A 20405-nucleotide genomic window follows, 5' to 3' on the forward strand; every position below is an offset into this window, starting at 1 on the left:
TCTCCTTGTATGAGCTGAAAGTTTAGAGGGACGGCCAGAACTTCGTAGATTTGCAGTGGTCTGATACTCCTTCCATTTCAATATTATCGCTTGCACAGTGCTCCTTGGGATGTTTAAAGCTTGGGAAATATTTTTGTATCCAAATCCGGCTTTAAATTTCTCCACAACAGTATCTCGGACCTGCCTGGTGTGTTCCTTGTTCTTCATGATGCTCTCTGCGCTTTAAACGGACTTCTGAGACTATCACAGTGCAGGTGCATTTATACGGAGACTTGATTACACACAGGTGGATTCTATTTATCATCATTAGTCATTTAGGTCAACATTGGATCATTCAGAGATCCTCACTGAACTTCTGGAGAGAGTTTGCTGCACTGAAAGTAAAGGGGCTGAATAATTTTGCACGCCAAATTTTTCAGTTTTTTATTTGTTAACAAAGTTTGAAATATCCAATAAATTTTGTTACACTTCATGATTGTGTCCCACTTGTTGTTGATTCTTCACAAAAAATTACAGTTTTATATCTTTATGTTTGAAGCCTGAAATGTGGCAAAAGGTTGCAAAGTTCAAGGAGGCCGAATACTTTCGCAAGGCACTGTAATTTGTATCTCTCTATCTCCCATCTGATTAATGTTTATAAACAATGTTACTTTGTATCTCTCTATTACCTGTCTGATCAATGTTTATAAACAATGTTACTTTGTATCTCTCTATTTCCTGTCTGATCGATGTTTATAAACAATGTTACTTTGTAAAAAAAAAATAAAAAATAGCAAATGAGCAAAATATGGGCGAACACAGGGAGCAAAGGAGAAGGGCCAAAAAAAATCCGTAAAGAGATTATTTACTGTCATGAAAATAAAAATTATATTAATATAATAGGTAGGTAATGATTCTATAGAGACTCAAATGAGTCTAACATGTTACTTTAAAGGACAAAAATAATCGAATTAAATAGTAAGAAATTTGCCTTGAATATCAAGGGTACAATAATCCCAAAAAGGAACCAATACCCAAGGAGGCGATGTATTGCGATGTAAGCTTTAATGTTTGTTGGTAGATAGATGGGGGTTTTGTAGTACAGTAAAACATCTAAAAGAGAGAGGGGATTAAGGTGTGGATCATTGGAGGGTAATATTCGACCTCAATCCAATAGTGGTCGAAACAAAAAAAAGAGAAAAATCACTAACTATACATATGTAAAGTGGGGGAAAAAAGAGAGTTAGGTATCAAAAAGTAAGTAATATATCAATATTTGATATTCAAATAAAGTGAATCAGGTGCAAAAATCATAAAGTCCAACAGTCTAAAATGAAAAATATTTCAATCTGTGATAATATGATGCGAAATCAAGGTGCAGGAAAATCCAATGATATCAAATTGATAGTTGTGAGATCCCTCCACCTGGTGGATTTCCTCCTTACCCGGCGGAAGAGAGGTAAGTGCAATAAAGAATATCCAAAGAACACTCTTCATGTGACAACAACCAACAACTGTGCTCTTCACCACCAGTGGAAAATCCACAATGGCCTCTTACCAGAAATATATAATAAGTGGGCTCTGGAACCACCTTTGTACACAGTATTCTGCTCCCTTCCCCTTCAGACCGGGTGTAGCAGGCTTTCAAAGGTATATCATCACAGGAAACACTTAAATATCCATGGACCCCCAACATTTAAGAAGGGCTTTCAACACTGGTCAAGATTCACCACTGACTTCTGAACTCTGTGAGTTTTGCTGTGTGTTGAACACTTTTTCCTTAGCCCTAATAGCCTATCCCAGCCCTCTTTCCTCCCCTTTCCTTTTTTTGCTTTTGAACTTGGCTCTGACTTAAGGGGCAGCTATAACCCCTATTGGAGGATTTGCTATTTTTCAGCTATACATGGGCTATACCCTATATACACTATTGGGGTAAGTTTTTTTTTTAACATATTTACCTGCATTTCAACCCCCTCCTTTGCTTGAGAGATATACATGTATGTGGGGCAACTATCTATATGCACATCTGAGCATGGTTTAATTTATTTTCCCAGTCTTTTAATTGATATATTACTTTTGATACCTAGCTCTTTTTTTCCCCCCACTTTACATATGTATAGTTAGTGATTTTTTTCTTTTTTCCGTTTCAACCACTATTGGATTGAGGTTGAATATTACCCTCCAATGATCCACACCTTAATCCCCTCTCTCTTATAGATGTTATACTGTACTACAATACCCCATCTATCTATCAACAAACATTAAAGCTTACATCGCAATACATCGCCTCCTTGGGTATTGGTTCCTTTTTGGGATTTATGTACCCTTGATATTCAAGGTAAATTTCTTACTATTTAAATAGATTATTTTTGTCCTTTAAAGTAACATATTAGACTCATTTGAGTCTCTATAGAATCATTACCTACCTATTATATTAATATATTTTTATTTTCATGACAGTAAATAATCTCTTTAAGGATTTTTTTGGCCCTTCACCTTTGCTCCCTGTGTTAACCCAAAGCCAAATTACCTTGTATGCGCCATTTGGAGGAGGTTGGTTATGATATTTTGCTAATTTGCTATTGCTTATTGATTGTTATGCACTAATGCTATATTGCCTGTTACACATACATAAAATGTCTTGTATGAATTTTTCTTGTTTTCTTGTTTGTTTGAAGAATATTTCTGTCTGTAAACGGTCCTGATGAAGCAATCTGCGAAACGGGTCGACCTTCCACACAGACGTATTCTCTCATATTGGCGCTATTTGTGTATATGTGGAACTTATGTGTAACAATTTACATGTTTTTACACGTAGGATTAATCGCAACCCCCTTTTGGGTTGAGTTTTTTCCTTATGTGCTGTGTGTTTTTTTTTATGTTATGTTTTTAATTGAATTCAATAAATGTGATATTTTATATAATTTTTGACATCGAAGTATATCCTTTGTGCCCTGAAAGTCAATTTTTGACCCAAATGGTTAGTCCAATCAGGTTTTTTCTTTCTTTGTATTAGTTCAAGGATGATGGCACGCTCATGTTAGCTCCCTTTTTCTTTTTGAATCCACTGGTTTGCAATCGCTATACTTCTTCACTTCCTCCCCCTCGTCCCATTCCTGTGGGAAATCATGAGGAGTATGAGGTTAGCAACATCTTGGATTCTCGTCTGTTCCAAGGTCAGGTTCAATACCTGGTTCACTGGAAAGGTTATAGTCCTGAGGAGCGCTCCTGGGTTCCCTCCACTTATGTTCATGCTCCCACCCTTCTCCGCACTTTCCATGCTCGTTTTCCTCAGAAATTGTTTATTGCTCCACAGAGGAGGGGCCATTGAGGGGAGGGTACTGTCAAGGTCTTACCTTGCCTTCCTGTTGGCAGCCATCTTGGACATGTGCAGACTGCTGTCTCTTATAAATTTTGTTTGCATCATCACTTGTCTGCTGCCTGGGCGTCGCTTAGTGAGGATGTTGCACACCTGACTATATATATATTACCTGATGGCTTTCAGACCTTGCCTTTGCGTTTGTGCTCCAAGGTGCATCACTGTTAGCAGTCCTCTGGTCTCTGTGGTTTCTCCGTGCATGACTTGGCTTGGCTGACGACCTTCCTGGCTCTGGATTCCGCATCGGCAGACGACCCCACATCGGACGACCCGGCTTCGGCAGACCCGCTTCTGGACTCTATATTGGCTTGGATGACTACCCGCTTCTAAACTTGACCACGGCTGTTCTTGATTTTGCTCTTCTCTCTTGATGTGCGATTATTATTGTTGCATAAATAAATCGCTTTATTTTACTTGCATCTTCGTGTGGTCTGGTTTCCTGGCACTCTTACAGTAATCCACACAAGGCCTTAGTGTGCCAACTTTTTTTCCAACAAAGAAGATACCAACTCCAGCAGGGAAAGAAGAAGGGCGGAAAAATCCTTTTTCTAAGTTTTCGTTGATGTACAACCATAGGGCCTAAAGCTAAACTTCCGATAAAGGAAATATATGTCCAAAAGGAATCTCAGCACCAGGGAGTAGTTCTATGGGACAGTCATAAGACCAGTGAGGTGGAAGGACATTAGCTTTCTTTTCATCAAAAAACATCCATAAATTTGTGGTAGACTAATGGTATGTCCTGATGGGTGACTGGCACTGGTTGGACGGTTGAGCAGCTGGCGAGCCACTGACCCCGGGAACAAAGCAATGTTGCAGGCAGTAAGTGGATGAGAAGGAGACCTCCCTTCTGGCCCAGTTGATCTGCGGATTATTGGCCTGTAACCAGGGGATTCCTAGGATGATAGGGAATATAGGAGAGTTGCGAATACCGAAGCAAATTAGTTCCTGTTGACCAGAGTCTGTAATAGTGAGGATAGGCTTGGTCTCCCGGGTAACAAGTCCAGAGCTGGGCAAGGAACTATTGGCCAAATGCACCTCAAGTCCCTGCCTCTTGTTGCAGAGAGGGACACCAAGTCTTCTTGCAAGAGACAGGTCCAGGAAACAACTGCATGCCCCTGAGTCAATTATGGCTTGGAGCCAGACCTCCCCTTCCACCACCTGTAATGAGACGGGGAGAACAATGTGAGATGGAGAAGATCCAGAAACTTGAAGATAAGTAGGACTTTGTGGAAGACACTTACTGGGTCTCACGGGGCAGTTGCACAAGAAGTGTCCGGAACCACCGCAATAGAGGCAGAGATTGGCCTGCCGGTGGTGTTGTCTTTCTTCAGTACTCAGGGAAGAATGGACTAGACCAATTTGCATTGGTTCCTCTTCAGAGTGAGCAGTGGGAGAAGGTACTGGTGCTGGAGGAAAATGGGAAGGAGCTCTAGGCAGTATCCAGGTGGGTCAGAAGGTCTGAGAACGTTCAGACCGCCGTTCCTGTAGGCGTCTGTCAAGCTAAATGGCCAGCTGAATAAGTCCTTCCAGAGTAATGGGAGTCTCCACCCTGACTACTTCATCTTTAAGGTTCTCAGATAGGCCCAGACGATATTGGTACTTGAGGGCTGCCTCGTTCCAACACGTATTTGCAGCCCATTTGTGGAAATCCATGGTGTAGTCCTCAGCGGGGCGCCTTCCTTGCTGGAGAGAATGCAGGACAGCTTCAGCCGTACATTGGGGAGTCATCATAAAGTTGAGCCATAGAGTCAAAGAAGGTGTAGATGGAATTGAGGATGGGATTCTTCTGTTCCAGAAGGAAGTGGGCCCAAGCTTGGGGCTCATCGGACAGCAGGGAAATCACAAATCCAACTTTCACAGTCTCTGTGGCAAAAGTCCTAGGCTTAAGGGCCAGGTATAGCTGGCAGGCATTCCTATAAGCACTGAATTTTTTCCATTTACCAGAAAAGCATTCAGGCATTGGTACCCATGGTTCAGGAGGAGGGATCACCAATATGCGTGGAGAAGTGGTATGACCCTGCGCTGTTGAGGCTGATGCAGTACTGGCAGATGGAGGACTAAGATCTGCAGCAGCGGGGGATGCCGTATTCGACCTTCCAATTGAAAGTACTTGTCCTGTAAAAGCTGTACCACTTGGGTGAGGGCGGTAACCTGCTGGCACAGGGCCTCGAGTGGGGAAGCACCTCTGTTGGCCTCTGACATGGCTGGATTATACTGTCAGGTACCTGATCAGAGGCCAAGGTGCTGAGAGGGCTTCCCTTGCAGCTAAGTCCAGCACACCCCTGAAAGTGGTACAGGAGGTGTAGCATCCAAAGTAGCATGGGTTGCCAGCAGGATCCAGAAAGTTTCAAGAAGCCAGGCAACCTAGTGCAGAGGTAAGTCCAGGCAGGGGGTCAAACACAGAGAGCAGCAGAAGCCTAGTTGGGTGAACTTGAAGGCAGGCTGGGTAGGAGAAACAGGAACAGGCCGAGGTCTTCAGGCAGGAGAAGGTAGAGAGGTCAATAGTGGAAGCCAGAGTCATACACAGGAGATCAGCAGAAGCCAAGTCGGGTGGAGAGAGCCAAGGGTCAAGCCAGTAGAAAATCAATCAGAGTCATAAGCAAGCCGGGTCACAACAGGGAATCCAATAGCAGATTACAGGAGGCACGGGAACACTGGGAAGCTGATGATAATCCAGCAATGAGAGGCATCCCACAGCCACCTTTTATAGCAAAAGGCTCCATCTGTCACGCATTGCGTATGCGCGTTCGCCAATTCGCACCTTCGTGCCGTTGCGAATGCCGGTACGCTATTCTTACTCCAGGGCATACAGGGATGTGCCGCAAATGTCCATTAACACTATTGGCAGTGCTACCAGCTCTCTCACGGCCATTTCACTGACACAAGACACAAACTTGCATCGTGGTCAGCAGCATTCCTATTTACATCAGAGTTCCCCGTTACATTGGGGTCTGCAGAGTTCCCCCTTGCACTGTAAAGGGGAACCCTGCAGACTCTGATGTATGGGGGAACTCTGTGATGGGTTATATGAACCTGACCTTTATGTATAAGGAGAAATATGTTTTTTGCCATTTGTTATACCTTAAAGAGGTAGTAAACTCCACTTGCTGACTTGTACCTACAGGTGAGCATATAGTAAAGCAAATGAGGAAGCACTGCAGACACCTTGCAACCATGTTGCAGATATTGCACCGCTTCCTCACTGCCTGCCAGTAGCCTTTGAAGCCTAATCAGAACATGAATCGGGCTTCAGAGGAAAAAGGAGTGCATGTATTAATCCACCCTTACATGTTTTTTGCACCACCTCCGTTCATTGCATTGTGGTTGAGACAAAACTGTCTTGTTGTTCTTTTGCTTGGGCACTCTTTGTAATGTCACCAGTATTGTACTACTCGAAAATTGTAAATATTTCAGATATAGTTGTACCTAGTAGACAATTACTCTTTCCTGTGCCTGTACTAAACTGTATGCAGTTCATGCATCTGTGGTCAAAAAGACAAAAAAAAAAAACAATAAAAGTTCATTGAAAGGAAAAAAAAAATCTTCTAGAGCTAAGCAACCATTTCTTACATACTGTAGGTTAGTTTTAAATTGTATAATGTCTGAGTAGAAGGGTTATCTTAACAAGAGAAACAAACAATATATTCTCTGGTCTATACATACAAAACAACTTACAATTCCCACATTAGTTTCCCAGCAGGGACCTCTGGGCATATCAGCTGGATGAATATAGGATGTTGATGTGCTCCCATTGCTTTGCGAAGAGTTATAAAGGTTGTTTAACAATATTTCAGTTTGGTTCTTTACTGCTTCTTCCTCTACTAACTGAAAACAGAATGATCATTAGAAGACCATAGAAGTAGTATTTACTACTGTGATAGCAGCATCATAGATTGGTAAATTTCAGTATCTAAATGCGTATGAGAGAAGAATAAAGATTGTATCAATGCCGGTTGAACATTATTTAAATTCAGAACCTTGGTTTTATTGGAAAAAAAATCCCTTGGCAAGACACTCCTATCAATATGTGTTGTAGGAAGTGGAAAACCTGGAATGACACAGTGGGGGAGATTTACTAAAACTGGTGCAAATAGAATCTGGTGCAGCTGTGGATATTAACCAATCAGCTTCTAGGTTGAATTGCAAAAGCTTAACCATATGCGCCCACCCACCGTCAAATGACAGTAGAGCGGAGCGGTGCGGCTCTCTTTCTGGGACAACGTCATATAACGACGCGCAAGAATGGCTGCTCCCACACGCCCGCGGGGGGCATGCAGCGTGGTAATTGCGGGCATGCCGTGTTTCTAGGACAGAGCACAACCCGATCTTGGTAAAGTGCCAATGACGCGGCTCTTTACCCATGTGATTGGCTGTGTCCAATCACAGCCAATCACATGTAAATGCGAAAGTGCTGTTTATTAGCGCTCCTCATCTCACACTGTCAGAGTGTGTGGTGAGGAGAACCAATCAATGGCTCCTCTTTGAAGGGGAGACCAGGACAGGTAATCAGGGCACTGACCATCAGTGCCCTAATTACAGTAAAGGCAGAGCAGTGCCCATCAGTGACACAAATCAGTGCCCATCAGTGACATCAATCATTGCCCATTAGTGATGCCAGTCAGTGCCCATCAGGGACTGCTCATCTGTGCTGCCCATCAGTGCTGCCCATCAGTGCCGCCTATCAGTGCCCATCAGTGCCACCTCATCAGTGCTGATCAGTGCTGCCAATCAGTGCTCATCAGTGCCGCCTCATCAGCGCACATCAGTGGAAGAGAAAAATTACATAATTACAACATTTACTGACAGAAACTAAGAAAAACTTTTTTTTCTAAATCTTCAGTCTTTTTTTCTTTTTTTTAGTAAAAAAAAAAATACCCAGTAGTGATTAAATACCACCAAAAGAAAGCCTTATTTGTGTGAAAAACATGCTAAACATTTCCTTTGGGTACAGCATTGCATGACCGTGCAATTGTCATTCAAAGTGTGACAGCGCTGAAAGCTAAAAATAGGCCTGCGCAGGAAGGGGGTGAAAGTGTCGGTATTGAATTGGTTAATTGAACAAGCTGAAGTTAGAAGCTGTTTGGTTACTATTCATAGCTGCACCAGATTCCGTGTGCACCAGTTTTAGTAATTGTCCCCCATGTTTTTTTCAATCAAAAGGAACTTTTTTACTAAACGCATTAAACAAGTAAAATTTTCATAAACAAACATGCAAAAAGAAATCCCAATTTAGCACACTCTCTAGAAAACCGCTGGTAGTTTGTGGCTATTTCCTGCCCTTAAGCTTGCCATACACTATACAATTTCTTATTCAATTGTCTTTAGATTTACATTCAACTATGTAGTGCAAGGGCCTGCATACAAACTGAAAGTGTATTGGTCTGACCTCATATTATATAGTTTTGGTAAATCTAAAGGAAAGTTGTACAAGATAATTATATAATGTATGGCCAGCTCTCTCTGGCTCAAGAAGCAGTCCAGAGGTTTCTTTTAGTTTTTTTGCTTTTATTAGGGAATGATAAACTTAGAAGGGGAAAGGGAGCTTGGGATACCCCAGAACTGTAGAGATTGAACTTGAACAGATTGAGGACTATCTCCACTACTTTACAAAAAGACCTCAGCTGCTCCTGTACAACACTCGACGGTATTGCACCCCTGCTTGGTTGTACTGGCACACTTCAGGTTGTAATTCTTTTAGCATAAGTTCCACAGAATCTCTAAGCTGTCTGTGATTCAAAAGACTAAAGCACTACACAGTCACTTTTGCAGCACTGGGGTCTCATACTCACTCAGCCACAGTATCATCAGTTGCCTCCTACCGACATACACAGGGAGATGAGGACTCACTCAGCCCCTGGACAACTTGAGCCCTCTCCCACATATTTCCACCTGACTCCCTTCCCATTAACTAACTCCTAACCCCTTGGATTCCTGGGATGCTCTTCATCTAGACTCCCCAGCTAAGCCTAGCTTTGGATTTCACTATCTTCCTCTGGCTCCTTCTCAGGAGGGCTAGGCCCCTCAATAGGGGCCCCCTCCAGGCTGGACCCTGGAACTCTGCCTCACACCAGCATGCTGCAATCCCCCTTGCTACTCAGACTCAATTTATGGGCTCCTACCCCACCTGCAGGGCACACCTCCCCAGGGATTGGTGGAAGTCCCATAAATATTAAGAATGCAGTCTCGAGCTCGACAGGTGGAAGATCTTCTGCGGCGCATTGCTTCACTGGAGGCCACCCATAAACGGACGCTGGCACATTCTGCCCTCCAGGAGCTTACTCTTCTTCGTGACCAGTTATGCTCCTTGGCCCTCTTCCGAGCGAAGGCTTCGCTGGCTAAATGCAAACGAGTGTTCTATGAGCACGGGAATAAATGTGGCAAGATCCTTGCATGCGCATTGCGCCAACAGCGGGCACGGACTTTTATCCCAGAAATTCTCGCATCGTCGCGCCGGAAGGTTCACGCCACGGAGGACATTGCGGAAGCCTTCCGCAGTTATTATTCCTCGTTATACAATCTGGCCCCGGACTCGTCTTCACCCACTCGGGCAGCACTCCGCTCTAAGATCCAACTGTACTTGCAGACCTCTGGGCTTCCTGGTCTTCCCGAAGAGGACTTGGAACGATTGGAGGAGCCGCTTCGCCCTGCCGAGCTTTCGGGGGCCCTGGCGGGATCTCAAAGTGGCAAGGCACCTGGGCCTGATGGCTTCTCTCTGGCCTATTATAAGTGTTTTGAGGATATTTTGGCTCCCCATTTTCTTGCCGCATATAACGCAACGGGCTCGGGGGCGGAGTTTCCGGTGGACTCACTTCGCGCTCACATCACGGTGATCGCGAAGGAGGGCAAAGATCCCCTCCTTTGCCAGAGCTATAGGCCTATCTCACTCCCCTGCTCCTGCAGCTGGTAGAAGATGATCAAGTGGGCTTTGTGCCCTCCCGGGAAGTGAGGGACAACACCACGAAGGCTATTGACCTGCTGCACTTGGCATGTGCCCGGAAGATCCCCATGTTGCTCCTCTCGACGGATGCCGAAAAGGCGTTTGATCGGGTGAACTGGGTTTTTCTTCTGGAGACCATGAGACATATTGGACTGGGGCAGCACATGTTGTCCTGGATCGGTGCGATTTACTCTCGCCCGTCGGCGTGCGTTAAGATCAACGGCTTGCTCTCCGGCCCTTTAGAAATCTCCAACGGGACACGGTAGGGATGCCCTCTTTCCCCGCTGATCTTTGTTCTGACCCTTGAGCCCTTCTTAAGGTTGATTAGGGCGAACACTGATATAGGAGGGATCCGGGTTTCACCGTTGCTCGCCCCGAAGGTGGCGGCTTATGCGGACGACCTTCTCTTCTTCTTATCCAAGCCCCTTCTCTCCCTACCTAATCTTATGCAGGAGTTTCGCAAATATGAAGAGCTATCTTCATATAAAATCAATCATCAGAAATCCGAAGCCCTCCCGGTCTCCATACCTCCAGCTTTACTGACCCTTCTCCAAAGGGACTTCCCCTTTAAGTGGAGTTCCTCGCATGTTAAATATTTGGGCGTTTTTCTCCCCGACCACCCTGACCGCATCTTCGAAGGCAACTTCCCTCCTCTTCTAGCGCATATCCGGCGGGACTTGTAGAGTTGGCAGAAGGGAATGTTTTCATGGTTCGGGCACTGTAACATCATAAAAATGAATGTCATGCCCCGTCTGCTTTATGTGTTGCAAGCCCTTCCTATCTTTGTCCCCCAGGCCTTCCTTCGGAAGATCAATGAGGTTTTCCGTAGGTTTCTTTGGCTCCGGAACTCCCCCCGCCTGGCGCTCAAGGTTCTTCGTATGCCCAAACTAAATGGCGGGATGGCCTTTCCAGACGCATCGCTATACTATGCCTCTTGTCATCTGGTCAGGATTCTGGACTGGCATGTGCATGGCTCTCTGAAACAATGGGTGCGCATTGAACGGAGCTTTGGTGACTCTCCACCGGAGTCACTGTTCTGGGGTGCCTCCGCCTTGCCACGCAGGTGCTCGGAGCACCCAACCATAGGAGCCACCCTGGGGTTGGGCTGCAGGCTGTGTGGAGAGGACTCAATTGCGACCTGTCCTTCCCCTCTCTTTCCGGTGCTTGATAACCAGGACTTCACCCTGGGCTTGAGTGACCCAGGCTTTCGTGCCTTGAAGAACAACGGTCGCCACCAGGCTAGACACTTTATTGTCCGCGGTCATTGGGTCTCTCGGCAAACTCTCTTCTCTGATCGCTCCTTTGCCACATTGTCGTTTTGGCAAAAGATACAGCTGGCTCACTTTCTGCAATCCCTGCCACAGGCAACCTTGTTTACGAGACACCTTACCCCTTTTGAGGATCTTTGTGCATCGGACTCTCCATTGCACCACACCATATCTCTGCTCTACCGCCTTCTATCAGGCTCCGATCCATCCTTCAGACCCCGGTATCTGGCTCATTGGGAAAGGAACCTAGGGCTCTCTCTGTCTGACCACCAGGTGGAGCGTATTTTCTTTTTCACCTATAAGACTTCCCTGTGTTCCCAAGTATCAAGAGGCCGGCTATAAGCTCTTGACCAGGTGGTACTACACCCCGGCTAGACTGCATAAGATGTTCCCCTCTTGTTCAAATCTTTGCTGGCGATGTGGGGAGGAGGTGGGATCCCTCCTCCACGTTTTTTGGTCTTGCAGTAGATTGCAACCCTTTTGGAATGAGGTAATGCGTATTTCGCAGAAGTTCACGGATCATACCCTAACTTTGAGTCCTGCTCTCTTCCTCCTCCACCACAATAGCTTTCCACGGTCTTCTTATCGGAGATCAATCTTGCCGCTCCTACTTACGGCGGCTAAGAGTTGTATCCCTCTTCTCTGGAAACAGGCACACCCTCCCACGGTGGCAATGTGGCTGCGAAAAGTGGCACATATCAATGAAATGGAAGACCTCGTTGCGACTGACAGGGGCACCAGAGAGAAGTTCCTCAAACGGTGGTACTATTGGCATGAGTTCAGCTTCTCCGATGAATATAAAACTTTGATCGCCTAGCTGACTGTCGGCGGGCCGGGTGGCCATCCTCCCCCCTCCCTCCTTTCCATTTTAACCTTCTCCCTCTCTCTTTTGCGCTTTCTGCTTCCTTCCCACACCCTTTCCCCCCCCTTCTGCACTGTATACTCTTCTTCCTTTCTCTGTTCTAATGCTTCCTCTCTTTCAGGACTTTCCTTCCCCTAGGCATACGTAATCTACCTGCCTCTCGTAATTTATGAGCGGGGCAGGCCACCGGATCGGTTCCTCTCTATCTCCATAGGCCGGCCATTTGATAGATGCCGGCGGAGGTTGGGGTTCGGACCTTTTTGGAGGGCCAACGCCCTGTATTCAGCTCTTAGATCTTGCCTAACGTGTTTATCTTTGTGGGATCACTTGTCCTGAAATATGTTTTTGTTTATTCCCTCGTACATTGTCTTCTGCTTGCATACTGTTTTTGGACTTGTACCACTGCTCTTGCATATGTTGTATGCCTATTCCTTTTTCAATAAACATTGAATTTATAAAAAAAAAAGAATGCAGTCTCTGCCCTCCTTCCCACTATGCTCTGGAAATCTTGAGTACACCAGGGGAAGTAGCAAAGCAGCAGCCTGTAAAAATCTGAGCAGCCCTAACCAATCAACCCCTGATCCACTGATTACAGTGGAGCCAAATTAAATTTTCCTACCAACCTTACCTAAACCCAGAAGAGTGCTACACCAAAGAGAAGAGGTTTTATAGCAAGACCAGACAGTTTGACTAATACTGTTTTTATTATCAAAAATTACAAAATTTACAAAAATTCAAAACCTCCTCCACCTCACACCAGTTAAAAAAACCAATGTTGTTATAAATTTCTCCAGAAGCAGCTGTTCACATTCAACCAACCATAATGCCATTGCTAATTGCTAATTGCTAATTGTAAAAGGCAGAGGTAACCCTCATATATGTAGTTAGCCAAAGGACTATTGAGCATATCCCATATGGAGGGAAGGACAGAAGGGAGGTAATCATGGGACTCTGAAATCATTCCAGGCCAATTTGGCCAATACTCATTAAGGCAGACCTCCACCCTCCGTTAACCATACATAACATCCCCCTAGGGTACTGCTCAAATAATGATGGCCACATATTAATTTTCACTGGGTCATACCAGGGTCAGTATACTGTCCCTGTCCCACAATACTGACTCAAATATGGACCCCTTGTCAAAGCAGTGACTCCAATGGTAGCACCAGGGCTAATTTATAGCTGTCAGTAAGACCACGGTTTAATTCAAACTGCAATGTTGCTGAAAATCAAACTGCAGTAGTTACTGGCAGCTGCTTCCAGAGAAATTTATGACAACGTTGTCATTTTTAACTTGTGTGAAGTGGAAGAGGTTTTGAAATTTGTAAATTTTTGAATTTTATGTTAATAAAAGCATTATTAGTCATACTGCCTGGTCTTCCTATGTAACACCTTCTCTTTGGGTTTCTTTTTGCCCATTTTTGTGATATGCCTTTTGGTTACAAGGACCGTACTGGACAGATAATGGTGAGTCGATGGGCATATGCTTTTTGTAAAAAACTGGGAATTATTATCCCTTTATTTCTCTCTATTCAATGAAAAATGCAACCATCAGACAACCAAAGGTGTACATTCATCCCAATACGAAGAGCGATTCATCATAAAACAGCCCCCCCCTAATACTTACCTGAGCCCCATCTCAATCCAGCAATGAGCATGAGAGCCTCGGTTCTCCGGGGACTCTCATCATTGACTGACAGTGGGAGCCATTGCTCTTGGGGCACTCAGCAGGAGGGAGGGGCCAGGAGCGCCTACGGGGGACCCAAGAAGAGGATAACGTGTTTATTACTCTTTTTTAAAAACAAGCCTTTAATAGCACACTAAGAGGTTAAAATGGGGAACAATTTTGTCAATAGATGTGTGTTGAGTTCTTTCTTATTCTAATGAATATAGGTGATTAGTGGTATTGTGGCTAGAAGTACTGGCAATAAGTAATTACAACATGTAGATCTCCTATCACTTACTATTGCAGATGTAAGATCTGCCCATTTACAGCCAAACCTGAGCAAACCATATGCAAGGGCCTCTAACTAATTTATCAGGAACAATTTTCATAAATGAATTGTTTTCAGGATAAATCTGACAGTGGCAAGAGATGTGGAGTTAAATCCAATGCATATGTGTATGTGTCCTTAGTACTTTTGTTGTAAATGATTTGCTGCCAAAAATACTAAATAGGTATTTGTGCCCATCTACTTAATTACACCTTTATATTGTGGTAAGGAAAATAATAGCTATACACAGGTGTTAAAATTAGAAATTTGCGGGGCATGTCTGGATGTCGGTCACGCCGGTCGCATCAAGAGGGAGCTCCTGCCCGGCGGTGTGGAATCTACGGACATCCTCCGTCCCAAGCCTCATATCTGGTTGATAATAAGGATGATTGAACTTTTGAAAAGTTCGGTTCGGCCAGAACATCCGAACTTCCCGAAAGTTCGGCCCGGATTTCAGAACCCCATTGAAATCAATGGGACCCGAACTTCGGTAATCAAAAAACACCATTTTTAACCCCTAAAACCCAATAAACGCCCCTAAAAAGTGCCCAGGGTTCTGGGTCATGCCCCATTAACTATTAATCACACAAAAAAAGTTGTTAAAAATTGTCATTTTTGATAAAAAAAGCCAATTATTGAAAAAATTAAAAAAAAAAAAAAAAGAGATTTTTTTGATTTTGACTTTGGATTTAGTATCTGGGGGGTCTAAAATGTGTGCATGTGAAGTTTCAGCTCTGTAGCATGTCCAGAAACATGAAAAAAAGATAATTTTTCAGGAGAACAGGGATGTGGGTCGGGACCCTCCTTTAACTTTAACACCTATATGATCTTTTTTTCTGGTTTTGGACATGCTACAGAGCTGAAACTTCACAGGTACACCTTTTAGACCCCCCAGACACCAAATCACACAAAAAAAGTTCTTAAAAATTGTCATTTTTGATAAAAAAAAAGCCAATTATTGAAAAAAAAAAAAGAGATTTTCTGATTTTGACTTTGGATTTAGTATCTGGGGGGTCTAAAAGGTGTGCATGTGAAGTTTCAGCTCTGTAGCATGTCCAGAACCATGAAAAAAAAAAGATAATTTTTCAGTAGAACAGGGATGTGGGTCGGGACCCTCCTTTAACTTTAACACCTATATGATCTTTTTTCTGGTTCTGGACATGCTACAGAGCTGAAACTTCACAGGTACACCTTTTAGACCCCCCCAGACAGCAAATCACACAAAAAAAGTTCTTAAAAATTGTAATTTTTGATAAAAAAAAGACAATTATTGAAAAAATTTTAAAAAAAAGAGATTTTTTTTTATTTTTACTTTGGATTTCAGATCTGGGGGGTCTAAAAGGTGTGCATGTGAAGTTTCAGCTCTGTAGCATGTCCAGAACCAGAAAAAAAAGATAGTTTGTATTAGAACACTTTCTTTCAGGACAGGTAGTTAGCTTCTCTCCCAGTTTAATAGCAGGCATTTTTTGGGGTTCTTTGCAGTCAGGAAAAACATCAGAACTTGTGTATAGTGGTACTGTGCACAAGTTCTGATGTTTTGCCTGCCTCCAAAAACCCCCAAAAAATGGCAGTGAAAACACACCTGGGCATTTTTTTTTTGGACGCTAGCGTTTTTTTTGGCATTTTTTTGGGTTCTTTGCAGTCAGGAAAAACATCTGAACTTGTGTATAGTGGTACTGTGCACAAGTTCTGATGTTTTGCCTGCCTCCAAAAACCCCCAAAAAATGGCAGCAAAAACACACCTGGGCATTTTTTTTTGGACGCTAGCGTTTTTTTTTGGCATTTTTTTGGGTTCTTTGCAGTCAGGAAAAACATCTGAACTTGTGTATAGTGGTACTGTGCACAAGTTCAGATGTTTTGCCTGCCTCCAAAAACCCCCAAAAAATGGCAGCAAAAACACACCTGGGCATTTTTTTTTGGACGCTAGCGTTTTTTTTTGGCATTTTTTGGGGTTCTTTTGAGGCAGGCAAAACATCTGAACTTGTCTATAGTGGTATATATACACACATACTTATATGTTTATACACACCTAGACATATATAGGTGTGATAGTAGCAGAAATATATTAGTGTAAATGATTTCATTAGCGCAAGCATATATTTCTGCTACTATCACACCTATATATGTCTAGGTGTGTATATAAATATATGTATGTGTGTATATACACCACTATAGACAAGTTCAGATGTTTTGCCTGCCTCAAAAGAACCCAAAAAATGCCAAAAAAATGCTAGCGTCCAGAGGCGTAACTAGAACCTTCAGGGCCCTGATGCAAGAAACCATGAAGGGCCCCCCAGACCCCTGGCCGGGGCCCTTACCTTCAAGCCCAGGGCTCTTCCCACTAATCCTGGGGCTCTTTACACTTGTTGCATGGCCTTTTATTACGGTCCCGCAGCAGGATTCTTTCACAAGTTCTGCAGTGGGCCCCCTTCCTGCAATCTTGTGGGCCCCCTTCCTGCAATCTTGGGGCCTCCCCACAGTGGTGCAATGCCAGGGTCCGGTCGCAAGTGTGACCTTTGCGATCCTGGAAGTTCACCCACTGGTTTGCTACCGGGCCTCCTGGAGCATGGGGCCCGGTAGCGATTGCAACCCCTGCAACCCCTGTAGTTACGCCCCTGCTAGCGTCAAAAAAAAAATGCCCAGGTGTGTTTTTGCTGGCATTTTTTGGGAGTTTTTGGAGGCAAGCAAAACATCAGAACTTGTGCACAGTACCACTATACACAAGTTCAGATGTTTTTCCTGACTGCAAAGAACCCCAAAAAATGACAAAAAAAATGCTAGCGTCAAAAAAAAAATGCCCAGGTGTGTTTTTGCTGGCATTTTTTGGTAGTTTTTGGAGGCAGGCAAAACATCAGAACTTGTGCACAGTACCACTATACACAAGTTCAGATGTTTTGCCTGCCTCAAAAGAACCCAAAAAAATGCCAAAAAAACGCTAGCGTCCAAAAAAAATGCCCAGGTGTGTTTTTGCTGCCATTTTTTGGGGGTTTTTGGAGGCAGGCAAAACATCTGAACTTGTGCACAGTACCACTATACACAAGTTCAGATGTTTTTCCTGACTGCAAAGAACCCAAAAAAATGGCAAAAAAAACGCTAGCGTCCAAAAAAAAATTCCCAGGTGTGTTTTTGCTGGCATTTTTTGGGGGTTTTTGGAGGCATGCAAAACATCAGAACTTGTGCACAGTACCACTATACACAAGTTCAGATGTTTTTCCTGACTGCAAAGAACCCAAAAAAATGCCAAAAAAACGCTAGCGTCCAAAAAAAATGCCCAGGTGTGTTTTTGCTGGCATTTTTTGGGGGTTTTTGGAGGCAGGCAAAACATCAGAACTTGTGCACAGTACCACTATACACAAGTTCAGATGTTTTTCCTGACTGCAAAGAACCCCAAAAAATGCCTGCTATTAAACCGGGAGAGAAGCTAACTACCTGTCCTGAAAGAAAGTGTTCTAATACAAACGATCTTTTTTTCTGGTTCTGGACATGCTACAGAGCTGAAACTTCACATGCACACCTTTTAGACCCCCCCAGATACGAAATCCAAAGTAAAAATCAAAAAATCTCTTTTTTTTTCAATAATTGGCTTTTTTATCAAAAATGACAATTTTTAAGAACTTTTTTTGTGTGATTTAGTGTCTGGGGGGTCTAAAAGGTGTACCTGTGAAGTTTCAGCTCTGTAGCATGTCCAGAACCAGAAAAAAAAAACGGATTGTTTGTATTAGAACACTTTAAACACAGGTAGTTGGCTTCTCTCCCGGTTTAATAGAAGGCATTTTTTGGGGTTCTTTGCAGTCAGGAAAAACATCTGAACATGTGTATAGTGGTACTGTGCACAAGTTCTGATGTTTTGCCTGCCTCCAAAAACTCCCAAAAAATGCCAGCAAAAACACACCTGGGCATTTTTTTTTGACGCTAGCGTTTTTTTTTGGCATTTTTTGGGGTTCTTTTGAGGCAGGCAAAACATCTGAACTTGTGTATAGTGGTATATATACACACATACATATATTTATATACACACCTAGACATATATAGGTGTGATAGTAGTAGAAATATATCTGTGTAAATGATTTAATTAGCGCAAGCATTTATTTCTGCTACTATCACACCTATATATGTCTAGGGGTGTATATAAATATATGTATGTGTGTATATACACCACTATACACAAGTTCTGATGTTTTGCCTGCCTCCAAAACCCCCCAAAAAATGCCAGCAAAAACACACCTGGGCATTTTTTTTTTGACGCTAGCGTTTTTTTGGCATTTTTTTGGGTTCTTTTGAGGCAGGCAAAACATCTGAACTTGTGTATAGTGGTATATATACACACATACATATATTTATATACACACCTAGACATATATAGGTGTGATAGTAGCAGAAATATATCTGTGTAAATGATTTATTAGCGAAAGCATTTATTTCTGCTACTATCACACCTATATATGTCTAGGGGTGTATATACAGACATATATGTATATATATATACCCCCTATACACATGTTCAGATGTCATGTCTGACATCAAACATGTCCTCAAAAAAGCACTGACAGTGGCAGCCCCTGCAGCATAAAAAATGCTTGGCTGGTGAGAAGCCATAATGGTGTCCCGAAGCTATTCAGAGAAATTATCATTTCTCTATAGCGGTCACCCTGCTATGGAAGGGTTTTATCCCCCTGCCATAGCAGTCACTGTCAGTTAACCCTACACTACACTACGGTCCCCTGACACTTCATACTTTCCCTACAGAAACTAAATTTTTGAAGCTAACTTAAGTGTAAAGGAGCACTCTAACTACACTAGATATCCCTTTCCTCACACTAAAAATAGCTAAATGACATTTTTAAAGTAAAATTAACAGAACTGCTTCCACTCTCTTCCATGTCCAGTATAACAATGCTGGGAATATGGCGGGGGCGATCTTATATACTGGGGGGCGTATTCACTAATGATTGGTCTAGGGACCCCCTAGTCACTCCAATCACATTCCTAGCATTCTCCTGCCCCCTCAATTGGCTTTTGCTAATGGTTCTGGTCCAATCATGGGCTTTTAAAGCCCATTTCCTGAAGCATTGCCTTTTGGGCGGTTCTGGTTGCCGAATTCCGAACTTTTTGGGCAAAAAGTTCTAAATTCGGCCAAACCTCGAACACCCAATGTTCGGGCCGAACCGATGGTCGACCCGAACCATTCGATCATCCCTAGTTGATAACACCGTCGCCAGACCGTCCACAACGAGAGGCACCGGCTGGTATCCCTAATTGCTGCCCGGAGGCCAGATTCCGGCGTTTGTTTGACTGAGGCCTACTCACAGCCTTGCCTTGTCCGTGCTAGTCGCGGCCTAACAGCGCTGGAATCTGGGCCATCCATCCGGAGCACGGTAGGAGATAGACTGCTACCCCCTATGTTGCTTGCCACCAACCTTGAATTGCTTCCGCCCAAGCAACCCGGCCCACTCCTCACACGGCCATCCCACGCACACAGGCCTCCTCTCCTGGGCCCGGCCGCCATCTTGTCTAGGCCCGTGCCGGCCTGCCTCCTTCCCCTGTTACCGGCGGCTCCTCCGACCTACTCACAAGCTGAGGGGACTCTCCACAGTGTTTGACCAAAGGCCCTACCGTCTTCAGGCTCACTGCTGTTGCCATTGTGAAGGGACCTGTTTGAAAGCTGCTACTGGGGCCTACATTTGGGCTCCACACAGCTTTCCTGATCAGCAGATCCCACAGAGGTGACTGCCTACACGGCTACATGTCCTTTCTACCATGCTAACTGCCTGTCATCCACGCCTGCAAGTCCCTCTATTACCTGCATAGTCAAACGGAATACATTATCATTATCTATACCAGGTTGGAGGGTTCCACCACTACTCCTCATATTCTGCGGGATTGTGCTGTAGCACACCTCCACCGTTTCCACAGTTGTGCAGATTTCTATTATATACACCTCCAGAACTCCCTGCGGTGCTGCCGCGTACCTGCTCCCTCTCATAAT

The 20405-nt window shown here is 44.0% G+C and overlaps 1 protein-coding gene across 1 annotated transcript in view; it reads right to left on the minus strand.

The window, feature by feature from the left end:
- The window catches only part of LOC309544384 (transmembrane channel-like protein 2-B), a gene marked incomplete at both ends in the record, with an annotated part of 202500 nt that overhangs the window by 53721 nt on the left and 128374 nt on the right, over positions 1 to 20405 (minus strand). The window contains one exon of the mRNA XM_082243297.1: positions 7034 to 7183. Coding sequence (XP_082099423.1) covers positions 7034 to 7183 — 150 coding nt within the window. The remainder of the gene's footprint in view (positions 1 to 7033; positions 7184 to 20405) is intronic.

Source organism: Pelophylax lessonae (genome assembly GCF_965119305.1).
Source record: "Pelophylax lessonae genome assembly, chromosome: 1".
Classification (NCBI taxonomy): domain Eukaryota; kingdom Metazoa; phylum Chordata; class Amphibia; order Anura; family Ranidae; genus Pelophylax; species Pelophylax lessonae.